The sequence below is a fragment of the Nicotiana tomentosiformis genome, chromosome 12 (genome assembly GCF_000390325.3).
Source record: "Nicotiana tomentosiformis chromosome 12, ASM39032v3, whole genome shotgun sequence".
In the NCBI taxonomy this organism is placed as follows: domain Eukaryota; kingdom Viridiplantae; phylum Streptophyta; class Magnoliopsida; order Solanales; family Solanaceae; genus Nicotiana; species Nicotiana tomentosiformis.
This window is the reverse complement of record NC_090823.1, coordinates 102748676-102772709: the sequence shown is the minus strand read 5'-3', so window position 1 is coordinate 102772709 and position 24034 is coordinate 102748676. Positions and strand designations below refer to the sequence as shown.

Sequence of the window (24034 nt, the reverse complement as noted above, 5' to 3'; positions counted from 1 at the left end):
CTTTGATGTTTCTTGGATGGGGTAGGGGTTGATGGGAGGGAGAAGACAAGTGGAAGAGAAGGGAGAAGTGGGTCAGCTTAGTGTAGAGAGTGGAATAGCTTTTATATTTATTTTTAATTTTTTGTGGGATCCAAAATTAGACCAATCAAGTAGTTAGGTGTTAAATATTTCATAAAGTGTGGCCGTTAATTTCAAGGGTAGAAAAAACCATAAAATTAACTGCATAAGCATTTTTAGCCCAATAGGTAAGCAAAGAACATTTGTTTTTACCAATTCATAGTTGGCCCTTTTCCTCTTTTCTTTTGGCATGTATGAGCAAATAAATATTACATTTATAAGGTTAGTCTAGCTTAAGATTTTATTTTTATTGTGTTGGTTCATGTAAAGATAATTACTTAACTTTTTTGTTATCATCATTGTTATAATTATATTTGTTTTAGTTGATTTATATTGCTATCAAACTATTGTCTATGCATGTTTTAAGTGAAGTCACACATGCATTTACAACTAATCAACTTCAACCAAAATGCCACGGTTAAATAATACAACAACATTGCAAATTTTTGGACATAATTTTAGATGGGTTTTACTCTAAAGTCGCTATTTACAACTTTTAACTTTAATCTGCCGGTCTTATAATGTGGTAGAATAACTAAAAGAAATTTCATATTCTTATCACGAATTATTAACGTCTAAACTATTCACAATCTTAATTATTCTTGAATTTAGGATCCGTTTATTCATATTTTCTTCTTCCGAAATTCATCTTCAAACCATTGCTTGATTATAGATTGAACTAAATTTTTGATTTTCTTTGAAGATGAGTATAAATTTGAAAAAGTAATTTTTATCTTTTTTTTTCAAGTAAAACTTAATTTTCTCTTGTAAAATTATAATATTTTTCAAGTGAAATGCATGTATAAACATAGTTTAAAATTTCAAATACTTTCTCAACTTTTTTCCAAATATATTTTTTCCTTCAAAAATTATATCCCTTCCGTTTCAAATTAGATGAGGTACTTTACTTTGTAGTCTGTTCTAAGATAAATGATATATTTCTAAATTTAGAAATAATTTAATTTTAAACTCTTTATTTTACCTATTTTATCCTTAATGAGAAGATTTTATAACCATACAAATATTATATTTTCACAAAACTTTTAACGATTAAGCTTTTAAGACTATAAATTTTAATTTATTTTTAAATTTTTCTCAAACTTTGTATCGGTCAAACTAATTGTTATAAAAGTGAGACAGCAATTTTTATGTCCAAATGCTTAACTTATTTAACGCGGAAAACCCTGAAATTACGAAATCCAAGGTTCACTTGGACCCGTCCTATCTGGCATAGCGCATTTAGTCAACGCAAACGGAAGCCAGGTTCAAACAGGAGGAGCCTCTATACTTATCAATTCTGATGATCTTGCGATTTCTTCATCATCTTTAAACTCTGAAAATTTATCCCTTCTGTTCGGTTTGCACATTAAACGATCGATCTTTTTTTCTTAAATTTGTACATGATTGCTATTTCGTGCTCATTATGTTCTTCGATCCCCTTTTTACTTGATAGCAGTTAATTAAGGGCTTCAGTTTCAAATCTTATCGCCTTATTTTGGTTCAATCAATTGTTCAATTTGAAAAAAAGGGGAAAAAATTAAGATCGATGGTGAAGGAGACGGAATACTATGACATTTTGGGAGTCAGCCCTACGGCCACCGAATCTGAGATCAAAAAAGCATATTACATTAAGGTAATACTCCGAATTACGTATTTATTTCATTTTCTAGTGTCCTTGTCATTTGCATTTACCTTTTTAATTTTTTTAATTTGTTAATACACTTTATGGATAGAATTTTAAGTATAGGTTTGAACAATTAAAATGATTTTTTTCTATGCGCACTTGCTTGTCTAGTTCAAGTTGAAAGCGGATAATTAGGTATATATGGTTAAGGAATTATATTTGAGAGGTTTTGTACTTTTTGTGCTTGAAATTGAAGCTACCTTTAAAGTTTAAACCCAGCAAATTTCTTGCCCCAGGGCTTTGGTCTAGTGGTAAGAGACTAAGAGTGCAACTTGTGATGTGTGGGATAGGCGCACATCACACGTTTGAATCCTACCACAGACAAAAGCCTGGTATTTAAGTGGAGAAGGGCAGAGGAAGAGCGCATTATCCACCGAATTTCGAACGGTGCGCCACTTGCCCTCGCGGATTTCTCGATTATAAAAAAGTAAGATATCTTTATTAAGCAAGTATAAAGAATCTTGTCTGTTACTTATCAACACACACTCACACACAAGAATCTTGTCAGTGCTCCGAAGAAGGACAAGTAACATAGAGAGGTGGAGAGAATTAAGATGATCTTTATGGTTGGCGTGGTGAGGTGATCAGGAGTCCATTTTTTAATACATAATGATGCTTTATTAACAAAAAATGGATAAAGTCTAGGTATTATAGATAGAAGAGTTCCTATTACAAATTTTATCCACAAAAAAAGATGTAGGCCTTGGTTATAGATAGATAGAATGGAGCATGCAAGAAATAGAGCTTTGCAATTCCTTTAAGGATTGTGGTAAACTTTGAGGACACCCAAGCCTCTATTTAAGATATCTTTGATATGTGATACATGCGCTTTGAGTCTAATAGCCTGTTTGACCAAGCTTCTCCAATCCTAGAAGCACTTTTTTTGAAAAAAAGTATTTTTTTTCAAAGTTGAAGTGTTTGGCCAAACTTTTGGAATAAAAAAAAGTGCTTTTGATGAGAAGCAGAAGTAGAAAAAAGTTGCTTCTCTGCAAAAACACTTTTTTAAAAAGCACTTTTGAGAAAAATACACTTAGAAGCAGTTTTTAAAAGCTTGGCCAAACACTAATTGCTGCTCAGAAGTGCTTTTCAAATTAATTAGCCAAATACAAACTGCTTCTCACAAAATACTTTTGAGAAAAACACTTTTGAGAAAAAGCACTTCTCAAAATAAGTTGATTTTTGCAGTTTAGCCAAACAGGCTATAAGACTCCGAAAGCTTGAATAGCATTTCCATGTTGAAGGTCATGTCATTGTACATTTAATTTTTTCTCGCCATGTATGATGCTATCACATTTGAGGGAATAAACTTGGTGAATGGTAAATTATGCTAACATCTCTTCTCTTACCATTTCTGATATTAAAGTGACTGTTTGATTATCAGTGTAAGGTTGATCAAATGGATGGTGGTTTTAGTTCTTTTTTCCAGGTTTAGCCAGTTGGATATTTGGTAAAGAGGAGTAAACCGTCAGCTATATGTCGTACCTTATCGACTCATAAACAAAGGAGTAGACTGTTGGACCTTACAATCTTATTTGGAGACTGATTTCCATAATATTTTGGGTATAATTTTTCAACGAGGAAGTATTAGTGTTGCTTTCATATTTCGGAAACTTGGGGCTTTAACCTAGCTATGTATTTGCGACTTCCAGTTAGTAACTTGAATAAGTTGATTATGATTCATCCACAAGCAATTATGGTTTAGTTTTTTGTTATTTCTATAGGTTTTGTTCATTTTCTGAAGTCATAGCCTCAGGAATGAGCATATTACCCACAACTACAAAAAAAACAAGTGATGAAGATTAAAATTTGTAGCTCATAGACTTGAAAGAGTTGGAACTAAATGGAGACAAGTTCGGAGAGTTGTAGACTCCTACTTCTAGTTTCCATTGCTTATGCCTGAATTTCCCTTTTACCGTATGATTTCATTCTTGACTCTGCTTCCATTCAAGCTTTCCATGTAATGGCTTCTCTTTTTTTCTAACTTCCCTATGTGGTACAGGCACGGCAGGTTCATCCTGATAAAAATCCAAATGACCCTCTAGCTGCACAGAATTTTCAGGTGAGTCTTTAATATACTTCTTTTGGGTTGGGAATTCCTTGATGATATAATTTTAAGCAGCTAATTTTTTTTCCAAATAGAAGATTTTCCTTGTGCTCGTGCACGCTGCAGTTTTACAGAAGAAGTACCACATATGAATATTCAATAAATATCACTAATCAAGTAATGAATTGATTGTGGAACTCTCAAGTTTTACCCTCTATATGTGTTACTTGCATCTTTTTTCCATGTGTAGTCATTTTTAATCCTGTCTAATCTTATAAGACTACATATCCATATTAAAATTTGTATCTTTGTGGTACTAATTTGGCTATAGAGGCCAAACATTCACCCCCGTGTAGTGTTATTGGTCTTACAGTCGTTTATATGCCTTGCCTTTCACTTTGGTATGTTCCTTCTTTCATATAACACTTTAGTAGCACTTCTCCATTTCAACCATACTATTATATAGAAGGATTTTGTACACTTGAGGAATAGCTCTCTTTTTCCATATTTATTTTTGGTGCACCCACGAGGTTCCTGTAGGTATAGATTATCGGGTGTTGTTGGCAGAAAACCATAATTTTTTGTGAGGTTTTCTACATTCTGGTATACATCTTGTATAGGGGTATTTTTTGCCCATTACTAAAACGAATTTATACTTCATTAAAAGAATCACCTATTTTGATTCTATGTGTAACATTTTCATCTACCCCTCCGGGTAGGGGTAAGGTCTGCGTACACTCTACCCTCCCCAGACCCCACTTGTGGGATTTTACTCGGTTGTTGTTGTTTGTTGTTGTGTAACATTTTCATCTATCATTGCATTTAGCTTGAACATCAAACGTATACATATGAATTGTTCGTATCTAGGCAGTAGGCACTACAATTTCGTTTAATCTTACCTTGACCTCACTCTCCTTATGTAGGCTAAACTTGCATTGCATATATTCGACATTACTTGTACTCACCTAAAACTCTTACTCCCTACTGTACTTCTCCATAGTTCAACTTTTGGTTGACATCCTCGCTAGTTTGGTTAATTAGCACAACATCTTCAGCAAATAGTATATGTGGTGAAACCTCAGTCTGTGTATTGTTAGTGAACTTGTCCATAAGACCATAACTGGGTAAGCAAGTATAGATTCAATGTCGATCATTGGTGTAAACCCGTGGTTATGGAAAGCTCCTTTCTATCTCTTACCACTTGTTCCTGCTAGTGACGGCTCTTTCATGCATATCTTTTATGACATTTATATATTTAATATGGATTTTTTTTATTCAACACTCACCAAAGGACTTTTCCTGGCACTTATATACGCTTTCTCACACAATATGTAGATCTTTCTTTCTCTCATAATAAAATTTCCATCAGTCTTCTTAGCAAGTATGTAGAAGGCATAAATTCAAACTGGTTACCTGTCGCTCTTGAGATAAAAAATGATAGTTCACACAACTTTGGAGATCTCTTTTTTCCTTACATATTGGAATAAAGGTATGTTTTCTCTGCTCGTTGGGCATCCTATCACTTCTTAGTATAATTTTAAATAATTTGCTAAATACCCTAACCTCCCCAAGACACTTCAAAACCTCTACAGGGATACCATATAGACTACATGCTTTTCTAATTCTTATATTTTCATGGCATCTTCTACCAGCCTAATTCTGTGACTTTAACTAAAGTTTTTGAATATTCTTGAATCCTGTATCAAAATAAATATGACCTACACTAATTGAAACTAAATAAATTTGAATCTTTCTAATCATTTAGTTTTTTTTTTGTATGAGTTGCGAACTGTAAAGCTATATGTTGCTTTACATTTTTCGCTTCCTCTTGTACAAGGTGGGTAATCCTAATGGTGCAACTGACATAAAAGGGCAACCTGGTGCACAAGGCATCCCGCATTCGCTCAGGGTTCGGGAAAGGGCTGCACCCCAATGATGCAACTGACATATTTTTATTTTTCTATCTTATCTATCATGTATAATTTTTTTTTATAAGAATCTATCATCTATCATTTTATATGGCTCATTTGCTTAGATCTCTAAATATGGTTTAGAGTTGGAAGCTAAAATCAATCAATCAACTAAACCTTGATCTCAAATTAGTTGGGATGAATTTTCTATAATCATTCCACCCTATTTAGGTCCTTTTCATTCTAATACTAAATAATTTGCCTTTTAATGCAAATTAGGGTTCTCTAAATCTCACACTTAACCATACACAAATAACTAATTTAATTACAACTAGTTGGTATTCCCTATATGAATCTATTGCTTCCATTGCATTTTGTTCTTAGGTAAGCCCGCATTGATTCGATGAGATTTATATGTCTTTTGAGACAATTTCCTTCTATGTGATTTGGTTTATCTTGTCCTTATTTATCACCTTCAATCATCATATTATCTTGAGGTCTACATAGGACATAGTCAAATCATTTAAGAAGACTTGTCATTTGTCCTCTATTTGTGGTACACCTTGCGCTGAAAGTTTATTGTATTAAAATGAAATAAGAGAAGAAGTGAGTCATCCTCTTCCTCATTTACATGCTTGTGGTGAGAAATATCGAGTTGGTTTGGAATCCAGTGGTTGATGCCACACATGGTTAAAGAGTTGATGTTACCTGGATGATTATAAGAGGGAAGAGAAGATGCAGGGCGTAGGAGGTTGCTCCACTAACACTTATGTGGACCATATGGAAAGAGAGAAATAGAAGTGCTTTTGAAGGAGTAGAGAACGATTTTGTACACTTGAGGAATAACCTTTTATCCCTTATTACTTTTTGGTGCACCCATGGGTTCCCTGTACAGATGGTTGGGTGTTGTTTGTAGAAAATCATATCTTTTTGTTAGGTTTTCTACTTTTTGGTATACTTCTTGTACACGGGCGTTTCTTTTGCCTCCATTAATTAAGTTGAGAGAAAATTTGAAAACTGATCGACAACCCAGTCACTTTTGTGTTTGTCAACTGGTCTAAATCGAAACCTAGTTAGATGTTCTCATAATCTTTGTAATGTATGTGTTTTATCTTTCAATTATAAAATAGGTTTCAATTGTTTTCCACAACTTACTACGATCTAGAGTGTTTTTAGAACTTATTCCTAAGCTGTTATCTTCACACTGTTGAAATTCTTGTTATCTCAAAAAAGCGCCGTTGTTTATTCAAATCCCCTGATCTTTTGAAGAAAATTCAAGTTAGATATAACCTGCTGCTAAGAGAAATAAAGTAGCGAGTTAATCTGTGCGATGAATCTTCTGTGGTTTCATGTGCTATTGCAATTTTTGTTTTCTCATTGATTGCAGGTGCTGGGAGAGGCTTATCAAGTACTGAGCGATCCAGCTCAACGACAGGCTTATGATGCGCATGGAAAATCAGGAATTTCAACGTAATTTCTCACTCCTGTAGTATTGATACCTGCACTTTTGTATTTCTCATAGTACAATTTATATTTGGGACCAGTCAATTGATTTTCTCATATATAACTTAGGGGTATGCTCTTATGTCGATTGTTTCATTCAGTATTCACCTGCTAATTCAAACTTATGTGCTTTGAATTGTTTGCAGAGAAGCAATCATTGATCCTGCAGCGATTTTTGCTATGCTTTTTGGAAGTGAGCTTTTTGAGGAGTACATAGGTCAGCTTGCTATGGCATCAATGGCTTCATTGGATATTTTCACAGAAGGTGAAGATTTTGATGCTAAAAAGTTGCAAGAGAAAATGAGGGTATAGTTCTTCATTTTCGTTTAGCTTTTAAGAATTCTAAGATTGTTGCTTATGAAAATTGAATTCTTACATTTTTATTGACTTCATGTATATATTGGGTAAAGCTTGCAAAAAGATAAAGAACTGAGAAGGAGCTTGAGAAATGGTTATAGTGGCACTTATATGTATATGCTTGTATAAAAGAAATAGCATTTATGTTCATGATCTTAACTGCTGACTTGTTAAACCTAGAATCCCACACGGTGTCTCACTCTTTTACTTTTTAAGGCAAAAGCTTTTTTCCCCGAAAGAAGAGAGAGAGGCCCTATGATATAATAAGCGTGAATCAAGGGAAAGGATCCAAAGATTTGGACATATCTTCATACGACCTTAAATAGTATCAATTGAACTGATGATACATTAACTAAAATAGGGGAACCGGAAGAAAGAACAAGATCTTTCTTTTAAAAAATATTTTGGTTGACAAGTAGAGAAGGAATGGCATGTGACATAGTGGAAGTCTGTCGAGTGATATGTTGGATCTGATTTTTCATTGTCCGAACTAACAAATTGTTCAGGCAGCTTATATGTTGCTTGTTTATTTTGTAGTTCAATTTACTGGTTGAAATTCTCATAACAAGAACTTTCTAATTATCTTATGCCTTGCAAGCTATATTCTATAAAAACATGTGCGATCATTTTGTTGTTAATGGGTGTAAGGCGCCTTCAAGACAGCAGTTTTCTTTTCTTTACTATTCGGATGATGTATTTTCCAATCCTGCTCTACTATTTATCGAGAAGTTAATCGATGATATCACATTGCATGATATGTCAAAAAGAATTGGATGTTTACGTCACAACAGTCTGTTAGAGTGCATTGCATCTTTACATCACACTGAGTTGGATCTCTTATTTTTCGATGAAAAAGATACTAATATGCATCAGATGGTCTACCAACTCTTGGCTGGAGTTTACTGTATGCCGTAGAAGCTGTATCAATTTATGTGTTTACCATTGCTATGGCTAAGCAATTTACTTCTTTCCTTCTTAATCTAACACAGGTTGTTCAGAGGGAGAGGGAAGAAAAGCTTGCTGAAACTTTGAAAGACCGGCTTAATTTGTATGTACAGGGAAATAAAGAGGACTTTGTTCGTCATGCAGAAGCGGAGGTGTCGAAGCTTTCAAATGCAGGTTATATTCTCATACCTACTAATTATTCCTTCAACCCCTTTTCGTACTGAAGTGCTTTTCTGACGTTGCCAAATGTTGATACATGAGGGGCTAGGTACAAGCAATATGCATGCACAGCTGTATCATGGATTGCGAGTTTAATAGTGTTGGTGCACTTGCATTGTCTGGTGTCTTGTTATTATTTAGAAATTTGTATGTCAGTAAAAAAACATAGATAACCTTAGGGGTCGTTTGGTTCATATGCCTGTATGTGAGGATTATAATACAAAAATTGTTCATGGTATTGGTGTGAGTAATGATATAGATATTCTTATGGGGTAAATAATAATGCAGGGATTGTTATATAGTGAATAATGTTAGATAATTATGTAAATAATATGAATTAGTCCTACTCCCACATAGAACAAGAGTATGATATGTATTGTATAAATAGGGCACATGTATCATAATTAAATAGAAGATCAATCATAAGATTTTTCTCCCGCGCATTCTTATATGGTATCAGAGAAAAGATTGATGTGCGTCATTCCAGCGTAACCGGGAAGAAAGAACTTAGTCATCGTGCAATTTTTCCGGTGACCTAAGGCCTGTCTACGTGAAAGTTACTTTCTGTTGGTGTTGTGCAAAAACCAACACCATAACAACGTAGATCACCCTTCGGCGACCAACCCTAGAAACTTTCTCCGGCGACCAACCCCAGAAAATTCCAGGTGCACTTGGATATTTTTGATGAAAAATCGATCTGAGTTGTTTTCTATTTTCCAGACCTTCCACGCTGAAATTCAAAATCAATTTGGGGTTTCTATCCGCACATTTCGTTGTGATAATGCCCTAGAGTATTTGTCTTCCCCATTTCAACAGTTTATGAACTCTCATGGGATTATTCATCAAACATCTTATCCTTACACATCCCAACAATATGGGGTAGCTGAAAGAAAGAATAGACATCTTATTAAAACTGCTCGTACCCTACACATACAATCTCATGTTCCGTTGCGTTTTTGGGGATGTAGTTCTTACATCTTATTATCTTATTAATCTTCAGTCATCCAGAATCAAGTTCCATTCTCTGTCATGTTTCCCCACTTACCTTCGTTCTCTCTTCCACCCCGTGTCTTTGGGAGCACGTGTTTTGTGCATACACTTATTCCAGGAAAAGATAATTAGCTCCCCGTGCTCTTAAGTGCGTATTTTTGGGTTACTCGAGAACACAAAAAGGATATCGATGCTATTCTCCTGACCTCCAGCGATACCTTATGTATGCTGATGTTACCTTCTTTGAAACCCAATCATACTTCAAAAGTCCAGGTAATCACTTAGATATTTCTGAGGTGCTACCAGTTCCATCTTTTGGAGATTTAGTCACTGTCTCCCATTCATCTTCCTCTATAACTCCAGCTTCACCACTTACGGCTCCAGTTGCAGCTCCATCACCATAGCTCCAGTTCCACCACCTAGTCCAGTTTAACCTTCTACAGCTCCACCACTCCTGACTTATTATCGTCGTCCGCGCCCAGCATCAGGCCCAACCGATTCACGTCCTGCACCTGGCCCTGCTAATACTGCGGACTTGTCTCCTCTTAGTCAACCGATTGCACTACGGAAAGGAATACAGTCCACACTTAATCCTAATCCCCATTATGTCGGTTTAAGTTACCATCGTCTGTCATCACCCCATTGTGCATTTGTATCATCTTTGTCCTCTGTTTCCATCCCTAAGTCTACAGGAAGCACTGTCTCATCCAGGGTGGCAACAAGCTATGATTGACGAGATGTCTACTTTACATACAAGTGGTACTTGGGAGCTTGTTTCTCTTCCTTCGGGTAAATTGAATGTTGGTTATCGTTGGGTGTATGCAGTCAAAGTTGGTCCAGATGGCCAGATTGATCGACTTAAGGCTCATCTTGTTGCCAAAGGGTATAACTCAGATTTTTGGGCTCGATTACAATGATACTTTCTCTTCCGTGGCTAAAATAGCATCAGTCCGCCTTTTTCTATCCATGGCTGCTGTTCGCCATTGGCCTCTCTATCAGTTAGACATTAAGATTGCTTTTCTTCACGATGATCTTGAGGATGAGGTTTATATGGAGCAACCACCTGGTTTTGTTGCTCAGGGGGAGTCTAGTGGCCTTGTATGTCGGTTGCGCCGGTCCCTCTATGGTCTAAAGCAGTCTACTCGAGCCTGGTTTGGTAAGTTCAACACAGTTATTCAGGAGTTTGGCATGACTCGTAGTGAAGCTGATCATTCTGTGTTTTATCGGCATTCTACTTCAAATCTCGGTATTTATCTGGTGGTTTATGTTGGTGATATTGTTATTACCGGCAATGACCAAGATGGTATTACTAAGTTGAAGCAGCATCTCTTTCAGTACTTTCAGACTCAGAATCTGGGTAGATTAAAGTATTTTTTAGGTATTGAGGTTGCTCAGTCTAGCTCAGGTATTGTAATCTCACAACGGAAGTATGCCTTAGACATTCTTGAGGAGACAAGAATGACAGGCTGTAGGCTTGTTGACACTCCTATGGATCCGAATTCTAAACTTCTACCAGGACGGGGGGAGCCGCTTAGCGATCCTGCAAGATATAGGCGGTTGGTTGGTAAATTAAATTACTTCACAGTGACTAGACCTGACATTTCCGTTCCTGTGAGTGTGGTGAGTCAGTTCCTGAATTCTCCCTGTGATAGTCAATGGATGCAGTTGTCCGTATTCTTCGATATATGAAATCAGCTCCAAGCAAAGAATTATTGTTTGAAGATCGAGGTCATGAGCAAATTGTTGGGTACTCAGATGCTGACGGGTCAACATCACCTTCTGATGGACGTTTGACGTCTGGATATTATGTTTTAGTAGGAGGTAATTTGGTGTCTCGGAAGAACAAGAAACAAAATGTGGTTGCTCGGTCTAGTGCAGAAGCAGAATATCGAGCAATGGTTGTGGAACACGTGAGCTAGTTTGAATCAAACATTTGCTTAATGAGTTGCAATTTGGTGAGATCAGGAAGATGGAACTTGTGTGTGATAATCAAGCTTGCCCTTCATATTGCATCAAATCCGGTGTTCCATGAGAGAACTAAATACATTGAGATTGACTGTCACTTCGTCAGAGAAAAGATACTCTCAGGAGATATTGCTATAAAGTTTGTGAAGTCGAATGATCAGCTTAGAGATATTTTCACCAAGTCCCTTACTCGTCCTCGTATTAGTTACATATGTAACAAGCTCGGTACATATGATTTGTATGCATCGGCTTGAGGGAGTGTTAGATAATTATGTAAATAATATGAATTAATCCTAGTCCCACATAGAATAGGAGTATGATATGTATTGTATAAATAGGGCATATTGTATAAATAGAAGATCAATAATAAGATTTTTCTCCCGTGCATTCTCACAAATAATAATAAGGGGATGTTATGTAGGGGATTACCTACTTTATAAGCATTTTGTTTTTAAATATTTTTATCCACGTATTGTTAATGCACGTATTCTTATTCCATATTTATCTCACATAAAATAATGTATAGATTCCTGCATAAAGTTTTTTTTTTTTTGATAAGGTAAATTGTATTAATCAAAAGGGAGAGAACTCACGTATACACGAAGTATACTAAAGACGTAGAGAATTTACATCAGAACATGATTCTCTACAAAAGACACCCAATCTTCTATACAAGTAGGGGCTAAATGAGTGCACCAAAAAGCGATCAAAGATAAAAGACTATTCTTAAGATGTGAAAAAGTAGACTCAATCTCCTCAAAAGCTCTCCTATTTCTCTCCCCCCATACTACCCACATGAGAGCTAACGGGGCGAACTTCCACGCCTTTTGCTTTCTTCTTCTACGGAAACCGGCCCAGTTATATAACATTTCCTTTACAGTGCTTGGCATCACCCATTGAACACCAAAAAGATTCAGGATTGCCCTCCACAAAGCAGAGGACACATGGCAATGCAACAAAAGGTGATCAACTTCTTCCACTGAGCTTTTACACATGTAGCACCAACTAACAAGTGTAATTCCTCTCTTTCGGAGATTTTCAGCCGTCAAGATCACTCCCCTCGCCGCTAGCCATGCAAAAAAGCACACCTTCGTGGGCGCCCTAGGAATCCAGATCGAGGAGTATGGAAAAGTGGTCTCCTCTCTCACCAACATACTCTGGTAAAAGGACTTTACGGTGAACAAACCATCGCCACGCAAGCCCCATCTCCAAGAGTCGCAGGATGGCTGGAGCCTGTCTTGCCCGTATAGCAGTGCCAACAAATCTTGGAGCTTCACAATCTCCCAATCTTGCATGTTCCTTCTGAATGAGAGGTCCCATACTACCCCTTCATACTCCTTACGAATCTGTTGGACCATCAGTTCCTTCTGGTTTGAAACTCTGAAGACGTGGGGGAAGGAGATCCTCGGAGTATCTTCTCCACACCACCTATGATTCCAAAAGCTGATTCTCCTTCCATCTCCCACCCTGTAAGTGATGTTGCCACTGAATGCTTCCCAATTCTTCATGATGCTCCTCCACATGCCACACCCGTAAGGTGTTGTGATCGCCTTGGTCCTCCAACCCCCTCCCGTTGAATCGTACTTTTCTACTATGACCTCCCTCCATATAGCATGCTCTTCTACCCCGAATCTCCACAGCCACTTTCCCATTAAAGCTCTGTTAAATACCCTAAGATTTTTCATTCCAAGTCCACCCCACTTTTTTGGGGAAGTGACTGTCTGCCAATTCACTAGATGAAACTTTCTAGTTCCATCCGCCGCATCCCACATAAAGTTCCTTTGGAGTCGCTCCAGTTTTTCTGTGATGCTCACCGGTACTTGCAACAGGGATAAGTAATAGGTGGGCATACTCGATAAAGTGCTTTTGATAAGCACTTATCTCCTTTTGACAAATACCGTTTCTGCCACCCTGCTAATCTTTTTTCAACCCGCTCGATCACTGGATTCCAAACCGTAGTATCCTTATATGAAGCGTCCAAAGGGAGGCCCAGGTAAGTAGTGGGAAGGGAGCCCACCTTGCATCTGAGAATACAAGACAAGGCATCAATATTAGTAACCTCACCTACCGGGAAAATCTCACACTTGCCGATGTTGATTTTGAGTCCTGATACTAACTGAAACCACTGTAGGACCTGCTTCAGGTAAGTCAACTGATCCATATCGGCATCACAGAAAACCAGTGTGTCATCTGCAAAAAGCAAATGTGAGACTCTTCGGGCACTGAGCACCCCAATCAGAGCTGAGAATCCTCTCAAGAAACCTCCGCCCGCCGCACGATCCATCATTTTGCTCAGAGCATCCATCACTAGAATGAATAACATGGGGGATAGGGGGTCACCTTGCCTGAGACCCTGGAGCTGCCAAAGAAACCACACGGGCTACCATTAACCAGGACAGAGAATCTGACCGAGGAAATGCAGAACTTGATCCATCCACTCTATCTTTCCCCAAACCCCATCCGCATCATAATGAAGTCCAGGAACTCCCAATTGACATGGTCGAAAGCCTTCTCAGGTCCAACTTGCATAGTAAGCCGGGTTCTCTATTTTTCCTTCTGGAGTCTACAAGTTCATTTGCCACCAAGGCAGCATCCAGGATTTGCCTACCTTCCACAAACGCATTCTGGGAGGACGAAACAGTCATGTCAAGAACCTTCTTAAGTCTGTTGGAAAGCACTTTAGAAATAATCTTGTAAATGCTCCCCACGAGACTAATAGGCCTGTAGTCTCTGATACAAGATGCACCTTCTTTCTTAGGCACAATAGTAATAAAGGAAGCATTGATACTTCTCTCGAAAACACCATTCGCATGGAAGTATTCAATGGCTTCCATCAACTCCCCCTGATGGTGTCCCAAACGAGCTGAAAGAAAGCCAAGGAGAAACCATCAGGCCCGGGGGCCTTATCGCCAGCACAACTCGACATAACCTCGTGCACCTCCTCCTCCTCGAAAACCCTTTCTAGCCACTCGCTGTCTCCCTACCCTATATGGTTGAACTCTATTCCCCCAAAGTCGGCCTCCAACTAACTTACTCTTTATATAAGTTCTCATAAACCCCGCTATCGCCCCTTTTACCTCCTCTTCTCCCTCAATCCTCACCCCATCCACAACTAAGGACTCTATGAAGTTTCTCCTTCGATTTGCGACCGCCACCCTATGGAAAAACTTGGTATTCGAATCCCCTTCCTTTAACCAGAGCGCCCTCGATTTTTGCCGCCAATTAGTCTCCTGAGCTATTGCTAACTCGACTATTTCCCTCTTAACCTCCCCCAATCTCTCTTTCTCAGATTCATCTAACTCCCCCGCCCCTTCCCCTCTTTCTACATCCCCCAATTCATGCATAAGCTTCCTCATTTTAACCTCTACCCTCCCAAAAACCTCCTTATTCCACCTAATAATATCTCCCTTGAGCAATTTGAGTTTCTTCGAAAGACGGTATGAAGGTGTCCCTGATACCCTGTAGCTTGTCCACCATTCTTTTACCTTGTCACCGAATCCTGGCACTTTCAACCACATGTTTTCGAATCGGAAGGGAGCACGCACCCCCTCCCTCTGCATCCATCTAGCAAAATAGGCAAATGATCTGAAGTCAACCTAGGTAAAGGAATTTGCAGCACATTCGGCACCAGCTCATCCCATGAGGGAGATGTCAGGAATCTATCAAGTCTAGATCTTGAGTTGGAATCCTCCGTCCTGGCCCAAGTAAACCTTTCCCCTGACAGAGGAAGGTCAATGAGAAAGTGATCATTGATGAAGTCAGAAAACTCCTCCATGGCCCTCGAAATCACACTACACCCTAATCTCTCCTCCGGGAATCTAATAGTATTAAAGTCTCCCCATAAAACCCATGGAATGTCCCATTCTCCCATAATATTGGCCGGCTCCTCCCAGAAAGACACCTTGGACCCTTCCCCTACCGGCCCGTACACTCCCCCAAATCCCCACTCCACCCCACTCACTCTATCTTTGACGAGAGCTGCCAAAGAGAAAACTCCCTTCCTAATCTCCTTTACCTCCAAGCTTCTATCATTCCACATAAGTAGAATGCCCCCGACACTTCTCGCTGCTGGGACCCAGTCATATTTCACCCAACTACCTCCCCAGACACTTCTCACGATCACATCCGACAAAACTTCCATTTTGGTCTCCTGAAAACAAACTAGGTTGGCACCCCACTCCCTAACTCCCACTTTGATGATGGCCCTTTTGTTTGGGTCATTCATCCCCCTCACATTCCATGAAAGGATCTTAACTTCCATAAGCAACAATAGCCCCCATTTCCCCACCCCCTAGCCGAGGTCCCTTTCTCCCTGTCACACACCCGGCCCCTTCTCTGATACACCACTACATCCCCTAAGTTATTTTGCTTAACACCTTTACCCAACTTCCTCCCTGCACCATCGTAAAGAGATTATTGCTCAATCTCCCTCAACAGTTCTAACACCCTATCTTCCTTCCCTTCAACAGAAACACCTAGAAACTTCCCAAAGTTTAATAGTTTATCCTCCATCCAGAAAGACATATCCCCTACTCCGATCCTTGACGAAATTGGGCAGACATCTTCTATATGTACCCTTTCCTTGCTACTACCTGAGGAATACAAGACCATAGCATTGCTAGCACTAGGAATTTTAACCTCCGAAAGGGTCTCACCATTTCCTTGAGGGACAGCAACCTCTGAAATTAACACCCCGCTGCTATAGGAATGTCCAGAACCATCAGTAGGGTAGCATGGTGGAAGAGAGCATGGAACCCTTGGCGGCATATTAACTGAAAGTACTGGTCCGACACTAACATCAATTGGGGCATGCTCAACAATCTCCCCAGAAGAAGAAGAAGAAACTTTAAGTGTGACCTCAGCACAACTAAGCTCAGGAGCAGGTGAGGGGTTGATGGAACCGGGTCCATCAGAGGCGGGGGCCGTGGATTAACAGCACCATCCTTAGCCGGTTCTGCCCGTGCAGCAGCGGCCATCGTAGAGGGGCACAGGTCATTAGAGCTCGGTGAAGGAGTGCCACTGTGTGAAGCACCATGGCCAGAGGAAGGAGGAACGACTGTTTCCATATGCTTAGGAGCCTTATCATGCGCAGCTTGAAATAAACTGGGTCCCTTCGGATCAATTCTAATGAAATTGGGGAAAGTTGCTTGGCCCATGTGAGGAGGCCCAGGCCTATACTTGCTGAAAACTTGCCCGGCCCTATGATAAGTAGAAGAGGATCGTCCCATTCTGCCTTTTCAACCCGAATCACTGACCCATTCACGTCTTCTCCTCCTGTTAAAATTTTGTCTTCCTCCCTTAATTTCAAACCTCCCGTCTCTTCTCGATCTAACGTCTGATTCCGGCTTAATCCAGTGATCCGGTGAGCCCTTCCCTCCCTTCAGAGACTGATTTCCCCTCCCCTCCCCTCCCTTTTATTTGACCTTCCCTTTTTTTTCGTCGCTATCACAGGCATAAAGATAGGGCGCAATTCAGGGCTCAACCAAACCCTATAACTCAAGTAGCCATCTTCCACCACAGTGGAGACAGGGATTCTGCCCCCTTTCCTCACCACAATCCTCACTCGCGAGAGATCGTGTAAACTGCAAGTGACATTAATAAAATCCCCACAAATTTTCCCTATCTTCTTGAATAGGTCAAGACACCAAAGATGCACCGGGAGACCCACAATGTTGACCACCAATGTTTCGCTAGTGAAGCGAGGGTCAAGACACCCATCATGCTCCACCCATCTGTCTAGATTTAAAAAGTTCCCATCGAACCACCTGTTTCCTCTGACTAGAATTTCTGAAGTTTGAGACTTGTCAACAAAATGAAAGAAATATTGAGTGTCCCCCAATTGCGATATTTTCAGCCCGTCCTTGACGTTCCATGCCTCTGCTGCCCAGTTTCTAACAGCCTTCGGAGAACCAACCCATTTGGAGAAAGACCCAATGAGACTAGATTCCAAGAAACCCTTGCGCCTGAGAGTGTGCTCCTCGGACAGCGAGAAGTGCGGCTCCTGTCCTACGTCGAGCTTTCGATGGCATCTTCCCCCAAGTTCTAGGGCTGGCCAAGAAACAGCTTTGATTAAAGACATGTTTTCCAGTTTTCTAGATTCTAGAGAGAAAAAAGAGCTTCTCTCTCTGTACAATCCATCATATTCTAAATGCGGCTGTCCCGGAAAAACTGGCCGGAAAAAGCCTCTATAGTTGGAATAACAATATTCACAGTGGGTGAAAACAATATATAGGAAGGGAGGAAGGTTTTCTCGTACTGAACAAAGGAAACAATCGTCAGAATCTGGGGTTTAAAGGCCGGAAAAAGAAAAAGTCGTCGGAATTTGGTGAAACTGGCACGGGATGGCTCGGAAATGCCTCGAGAAGAGGCTGTCTGAAGAAAAAAAATTTGAAAGGTCGCTGGAAAAAGCCACACGCGCCGGCACGTGGCTGAGATCTCGCCGGAAAAACAGGCGTGTTGGCGGCGCGTGAGGGCTCGGTTGTCGGAGAAATTTACTGGGGTTTGGACGCGGGGAGCTTGACTCTTGATGGGTGTGGTGGAATCTTAGGAAGAAGAAGAGAGGGAAGAGTCTCGGCCATAGAATGCTCTGTTGCGAGGGCCTGCTGGTGTTCGTACGTGACGCTGGCTGTTCTATTTCTCTGCAATCATGTTAGCCAGTGTACTAGATCTCTATGATCTGCTAGTTGCTCTTTAGATTGATCAAAGGACCAATTTCTTTAAATTGGATGTCCTCAAGCATTGGAAGTGCTCTTTGGGACAATTTTCCAAAAAAAAAAATGTTCTTTATCTAACTCTCCTTCCTGCATAAAGTTATGCGAGTATTACGCAAAATACCGCCAACCAAATGTCGTATTAGTTATGTCGAGACTGTTTTCTTTTATGCAGCCAACAAGATGTTGTTGTAGTTATGGGACGATTATCTTTTCTTATGCGGTTACCAAAATGTTGTATGATTATATGCGAAACATTATATCGGGATGCAGCCAACGAAAAGACTGCTTAGAATTGAACCTTATATTGTCTGAAAAGACAAATTATTAAGTATTGGAATGAAACAGATCCAAGTGGAGTAGATGTATATTAATGATTCATAATCTCATGTAGCTGACTCCAGTTCATTTGGAATTGACACGTAAAAGCTGATGTTGTATAAGTACCAATTGAAGCTGTCTGGTCTTATTCTACAGCTTATGTTCCCTCTTGCTCTGCAATCTCCTTTCCCTGCATGCCCTCTCAACTCTTTAGCTTTGACTTTCTTGATATTTTTGTTGGTGACTTTTGATTGACATTGCTATGGTTATAGAATCTTTTCTCATCAACTCAATGCTTGGTAACAGCTTATGGTGTTGATATGTTAAATACAATTGGATACATATATGCAAGGCAGGCAGCTAAAGAGCTTGGAAAGAAGGCATTATACTTGGGTGTTCCTTTTATTGCTGAGTGGTTCAGAAACAAAGGCCATTTTATCAAATCCCAAGTAACTGCTGCAACAGGTTTGTAGTGCTGGCTTTAAGCAGTGCTGTATGGTTAAACCTTGTATTTCTTAGTTCCAAATGGACAAACTATTTGCATCTTGTCTGCTCAATATGTATATTAGTGTGTGCATTGAGCTTACGAAAGAATGCTTAGTTATAAAAAAGCTTACGAAAGAATACTTCCTTACGGTGTTTACCCTCTTCATTCGGTTTTGTGATTTAATTAGTCCAGAATTAGTTTTTAACCAATTTTTGCTTCTATTGATATGTCATATAACCTAATGACTTAGGTTTGACAGTAGGATAGTATAGACAAATTAGGAGAGGAGTATTAAGCTGAGGAATTAAATGAAGTAAAAATGAGAGTTCAAAATAGTTTTAAACTTTTTCTCAGTTTTCAGCTTGTACAACTATCATTAACCAGAAATGAGGTCTGCACATGGAAGCTATGGGAAAGACCAATTGAAATTGGAAACACTTTCTGATCATTGTTCCTCTTTGTCTTTGTTCTGGATTGTGAGGTCTATTTTTGGTACAAACATGCTATGAAGGTGTTTATCTTTAACTTTTTTTGACTTCCATTTTTTCTATTCTTGGAAAAATCTTATTCCTTTCTCTTACACGTTTCTGATAGACTTTTTGGGTGATATACAATCTAAAGTACAAGAGAAAGATGGTACGATGATTTAACTAGTTCTACCTCATCAATGCTTTCCAAAACTTCTTTTTTAATCCATTCACTTATCAAAAAAGAATTGCAAGGTTTGAAATAAGCTTTTGGGTCTTTCTTGCATCACTTCTATCATAATGTGTCCTCAATTAACTGTGATTAACTCGCATTCGTCCAGCCAGCCAACGTGTGTAGAGTGGTACTTGATCGTGATATTTATGGTAATGTTCTTCTGAAATAAAATAAATTAATTGCTTCCTAGGTGCAATTGCTTTGATTCAGCTACAAGAGGACATGAAAAGGCAGCTCAGTGCAGAAGGAAATTACACTGAGGAAGAACTTGAAGAGTATATGCAATCCCACAAGAAGTTAATGATTGATTCTCTCTGGAAGCTCAATGTAGCTGATATTGAAGCCACCCTTTCTCGTGTTTGTCAAATGGTTGTTCACACTTTATCATGTTCCGTTTGTGGCTTATCTTATATTGTTTCATTTCGTTATTTTAGTATTCATTGCTTTATTTAGGTTCTACAAGACAACAATGTGAAGAAAGAAGAGCTTCGTGCTCGCGCAAAGGGGTTGAAAACTCTTGGCAAAATTTTTCAGGTACTACTGCTCACCAATATTTTTTATATGTAGTGTGATCCTTTCATTTAGTTAACCTATTAGTTCTGAAGAATGAACTACATATGTTCAGAAGGTTAAGAATGGCAATGAAACCGAAACTACGGTAAACGGTCAAGTACACAAGTTGGACGGAAATGATCCGAGTTGCGACTCTCGTTCTTCAACTGCGTCAGTACAATCATCAAATAAAGAGGAGGTGCCTTCTACTGTATTTGTGTCACAGGTACTGCTCTTGATTGTGTTCCATTTTCCTTTACGTACAGCTATCTTGCACAGGTTTGTTTCCTTTACTGGCCTTCTTTTTCTTTTGGTCAATCGCCTTTTTGATCCTCATATTGTAAGTTCAAATCCAATCTCTTTTGCATCATACTACATCGAGACACCCCCCCAACCCCAACCCCACGCACCCCCACCCCCACCCCCACCCCCGCCACACACACACACAAAAAAAAACCTTATTTGAAACCTCATTCCCAAACCACTAACTCTGGGAAACAGTTTTTCTCCCCCACTTAGTTTCTCTTATCCTTTTGAAGGAGTTTGTAGAACAGTTTTAAGATTAAAAAACTCCGGCTTCATTCCTGCATTCATCGGATGAGAATTTCATTAGTGGAATATATTGCTCTTCCTTTGTTAATCTTACTTTTCTTTTTCTTTTTGTGTTCCAATGTGGAATATATTGCATTGTACTTGTCAAGAAAAAAGGTAGATATTCCATTGTAATGAGTCTAGAATATTCTGAGATTCATCTCAAATGAAGCAAAGATCATGTCACTGTCTTTTGCATTTGTCTCAACTATTGGAGTAGTTTATTTATTCACATTCAATTTTGTACATATCTTCAGAGCCCATATGTGGAGGCTCCGCAGTTTGCCGGTGGTCAATTCAGCTATAACTTCCCCATGCCGACTGCACCACCAGGTGCACAGAGACATGCATAGATACGGAGTTCGTGAAGAATTTATGTAGCTTGTGAATGGTAGTGCTTGTTGTTGTTGTTGTATGGCTTATTCTTAGGGAAGAGAGGGAGTTTGAGCTTCTTATGTATCCAGTGTGTACACATACTTAAGGCATTGATTCCAAACATGTGGAACGGATTGGTGAGCAGAGAAAAGCTTCTGGACATGTTGCTTTCATGAAGGACTGCTTTGTAATTAATTTGTTCGAGTGTAGTTTGTGTGGCCTGTAAATGCAAAATATTATATTGCATTGGTCTATTCATCATGTTCTATAACCAATGAAAAGTTTGTTATTGAGCTATTCTGCCAACGCCCTAGCTGGTGTATTTTTGTACTCGAGACTTGCGAGTACTTCCTAATTGAACGCGTTATGAACAGTAAACAAGAAATTCTTTATTCAAAAATGTGTTATACGTTTTGAAGTTGGCCAAGTAATAGATGCAAGAAAGAAAGTTTGTCACTTTGGCAAAGTGCGCAAGATCTCGACCTATTTGTCTTCAATTTCAGAAATAGCCAATTCGAAGATTCTTATTATTACACTTAGTTGGCGTCTTTTTGTATTCGGATCTTATATAATACTTAAATGTATCAATAAGGAATTATGAGAACTAGTTAGTATGATTTATGAATACGAAATACGAATCATGAACTATCATAAAGAAAATATGATATACGTGACCTTTTTGACTAATCAAAGCATACAGAGGAAAAAGCGTTTTTGTTCTTAGGTGCAAAAGGCCACTCGTTATTCAATTTTGGTCGTATGCTACACGAAGTTATTCAATTTTGTCCTATTCATCACCTTGAGTTAGCAAACAGTCTAGTATTTGTCCCTGGCCTTAGCGAAGTTCTAGCGTGAAATGGATGAGTTTTACATGTCCAAATTAATCGAAAAAGTCTAAATTTTCACCTCAATTTTTACTATAGTTTAAAATTATCTCAGATGGTAGCTCCGTAAAAGTCAAGGAAAAAAGAAGACATTTTTCCTAACGGCAGAGACAATAATTGAAGTCTAACGCAAAAATTGTTCAATTTTGAATAGTACATACGTAAATTTGACCCTTTTTCCAAGTAGGAATGATGAATGCCCGTTACATATTATCTCCAATTGCTCCAGTAGATATGCTACACCTTTTCAAAACCAAATGTCATTTAGTTAACTTAAATAATGTTCAACCATAGCTAAAATGTATCTTGTCACCCTTAACTAGTTGGTCCTGAAAATTTTGGTTGCTGATTTTCATTGAATTGTAGTAGGTATTTGATGTTAGGCTAAAAATTCATATTTTTGCAAGTAATTTGCCTTGCATTATATCTCAATCTTGTTAACTTTGGTGTAAATATTTGTGGCCCGAGCTTAATAATGGTGTTTATATGTGTAGGAGTAAATTTGAAGTCATTTGGCAAACTTGCATGCAAAGTGAACTAAAAACAGAAGAATTTGGAGAGAGTATGATTTTGGTACCCAAGTTGGCGCCAGGCACCAACCAAAACGCCAATGGCAGAATAGCACAAAAGTGGAAAAACTTTTGGTGTCCAGGTTGGCGCCAAGCGCCAAGCGAGACGACTAAGGGCGAATTTCGTCATAATTCGGCTAGGACTTGGTAGTTTCGATCCTACACGCCCCCAACACGTATATAAGTTCTAAACCTATTTCTTATGGGGGAGACATTATTGGAGAGACAAAAGGCTACGAGAACACTTGGAAGCAACGTATCACAAGAGTTTTCTCTTCCGTTCTTCCTTACTCTTTATTTTAATGCTTTCAATTATTATCATGATTGTTAGTATGGTTATGAGTAGCTAAACTTTCTCATCTAGGGTTTGATGGAAGGATGACTTTTAATTACGTTTAATATAATTTAGCCTTTGGATTTCTCTACTTGTTCAACTACGTGTTTATTGCTGTTGATTGAATGGCCATCAATTGACTATGCCTATTTAGTGTGTATTGCTTGAGAAAGGGTACATATTTAGATAGTTATTGAATAACATCACTCCTAACGTATGTGAGAGATCAATACAGAGGGTTTAAAGGCGGGATTAAAGATAACGAAACCTTGATGCGATCATAGTGAGCGGTGAATTAGCGCAGCGTAATTTGAGAGAATACGTCTAGTAAATTGTGGTAGTTACTCGAGAGAGAGCTACGACACCCAAAGTACTTACGATTGGTAGAGAATACTTAGGAAAAATTATAGAAGACGTAGAGGGTAGGATTCCAACAATTGGGGAAATCATAATTATAAACCTCCTTAATCTTTTCTCCAACCCTTAGTATCCCTATTTATTAATTCACTACTTTAATTGGTTAGTTAATTAGTTTGAAAGCATAATCTTAATATTTGTAACTTAGAAATTATTCGAGTTTGTCTTCTTAGTATTAGTAAACAGTTGTAGCTAAACCATAGTTCTCTGTGGGATTCGACTCCGGATTTGTAAACCGAATTATATTTGTAACTACCGTTAGACCTTTCAGGAGGCGTAGTTGGGCGTGATCAGTATTACGAGCTAACTTTGACCTTTTATGGTAGTTAATAAATTTTTCTTTAATAAATGACTTCTC

At 38.7% G+C, this 24034-nt stretch overlaps 1 protein-coding gene across 2 annotated transcripts; it reads left to right on the top strand.

Annotated features, from left to right (window-relative positions):
- Window positions 1–1275: 1275 nt before the first annotated feature.
- Window positions 1276–21769, top strand: LOC104101840 (chaperone protein dnaJ 10). 2 transcript variants are annotated; one of them, XM_009609365.4, is made up of 10 exons: window positions 1276–1750; window positions 3801–3860; window positions 7143–7225; window positions 7405–7564; window positions 8605–8734; window positions 19072–19230; window positions 20145–20323; window positions 20408–20488; window positions 20580–20732; window positions 21355–21769. In XM_009609365.4, the coding sequence occupies exons 1-10, from the start codon at window positions 1664–1666 to the stop codon at window positions 21448–21450; spliced, it is 1188 nt and encodes a 395-aa protein (XP_009607660.1). In that variant the 5' UTR covers window positions 1276–1663; the 3' UTR covers window positions 21451–21769. The 2 variants fall into 2 exon arrangements, with proteins under 2 accessions (XP_009607660.1, XP_009607661.1); XM_009609366.4 differs by having other exon boundaries at window positions 1314–1750; window positions 20583–20732.
- The last annotated feature ends 2265 nt before the right edge of the window (window positions 21770–24034 follow it).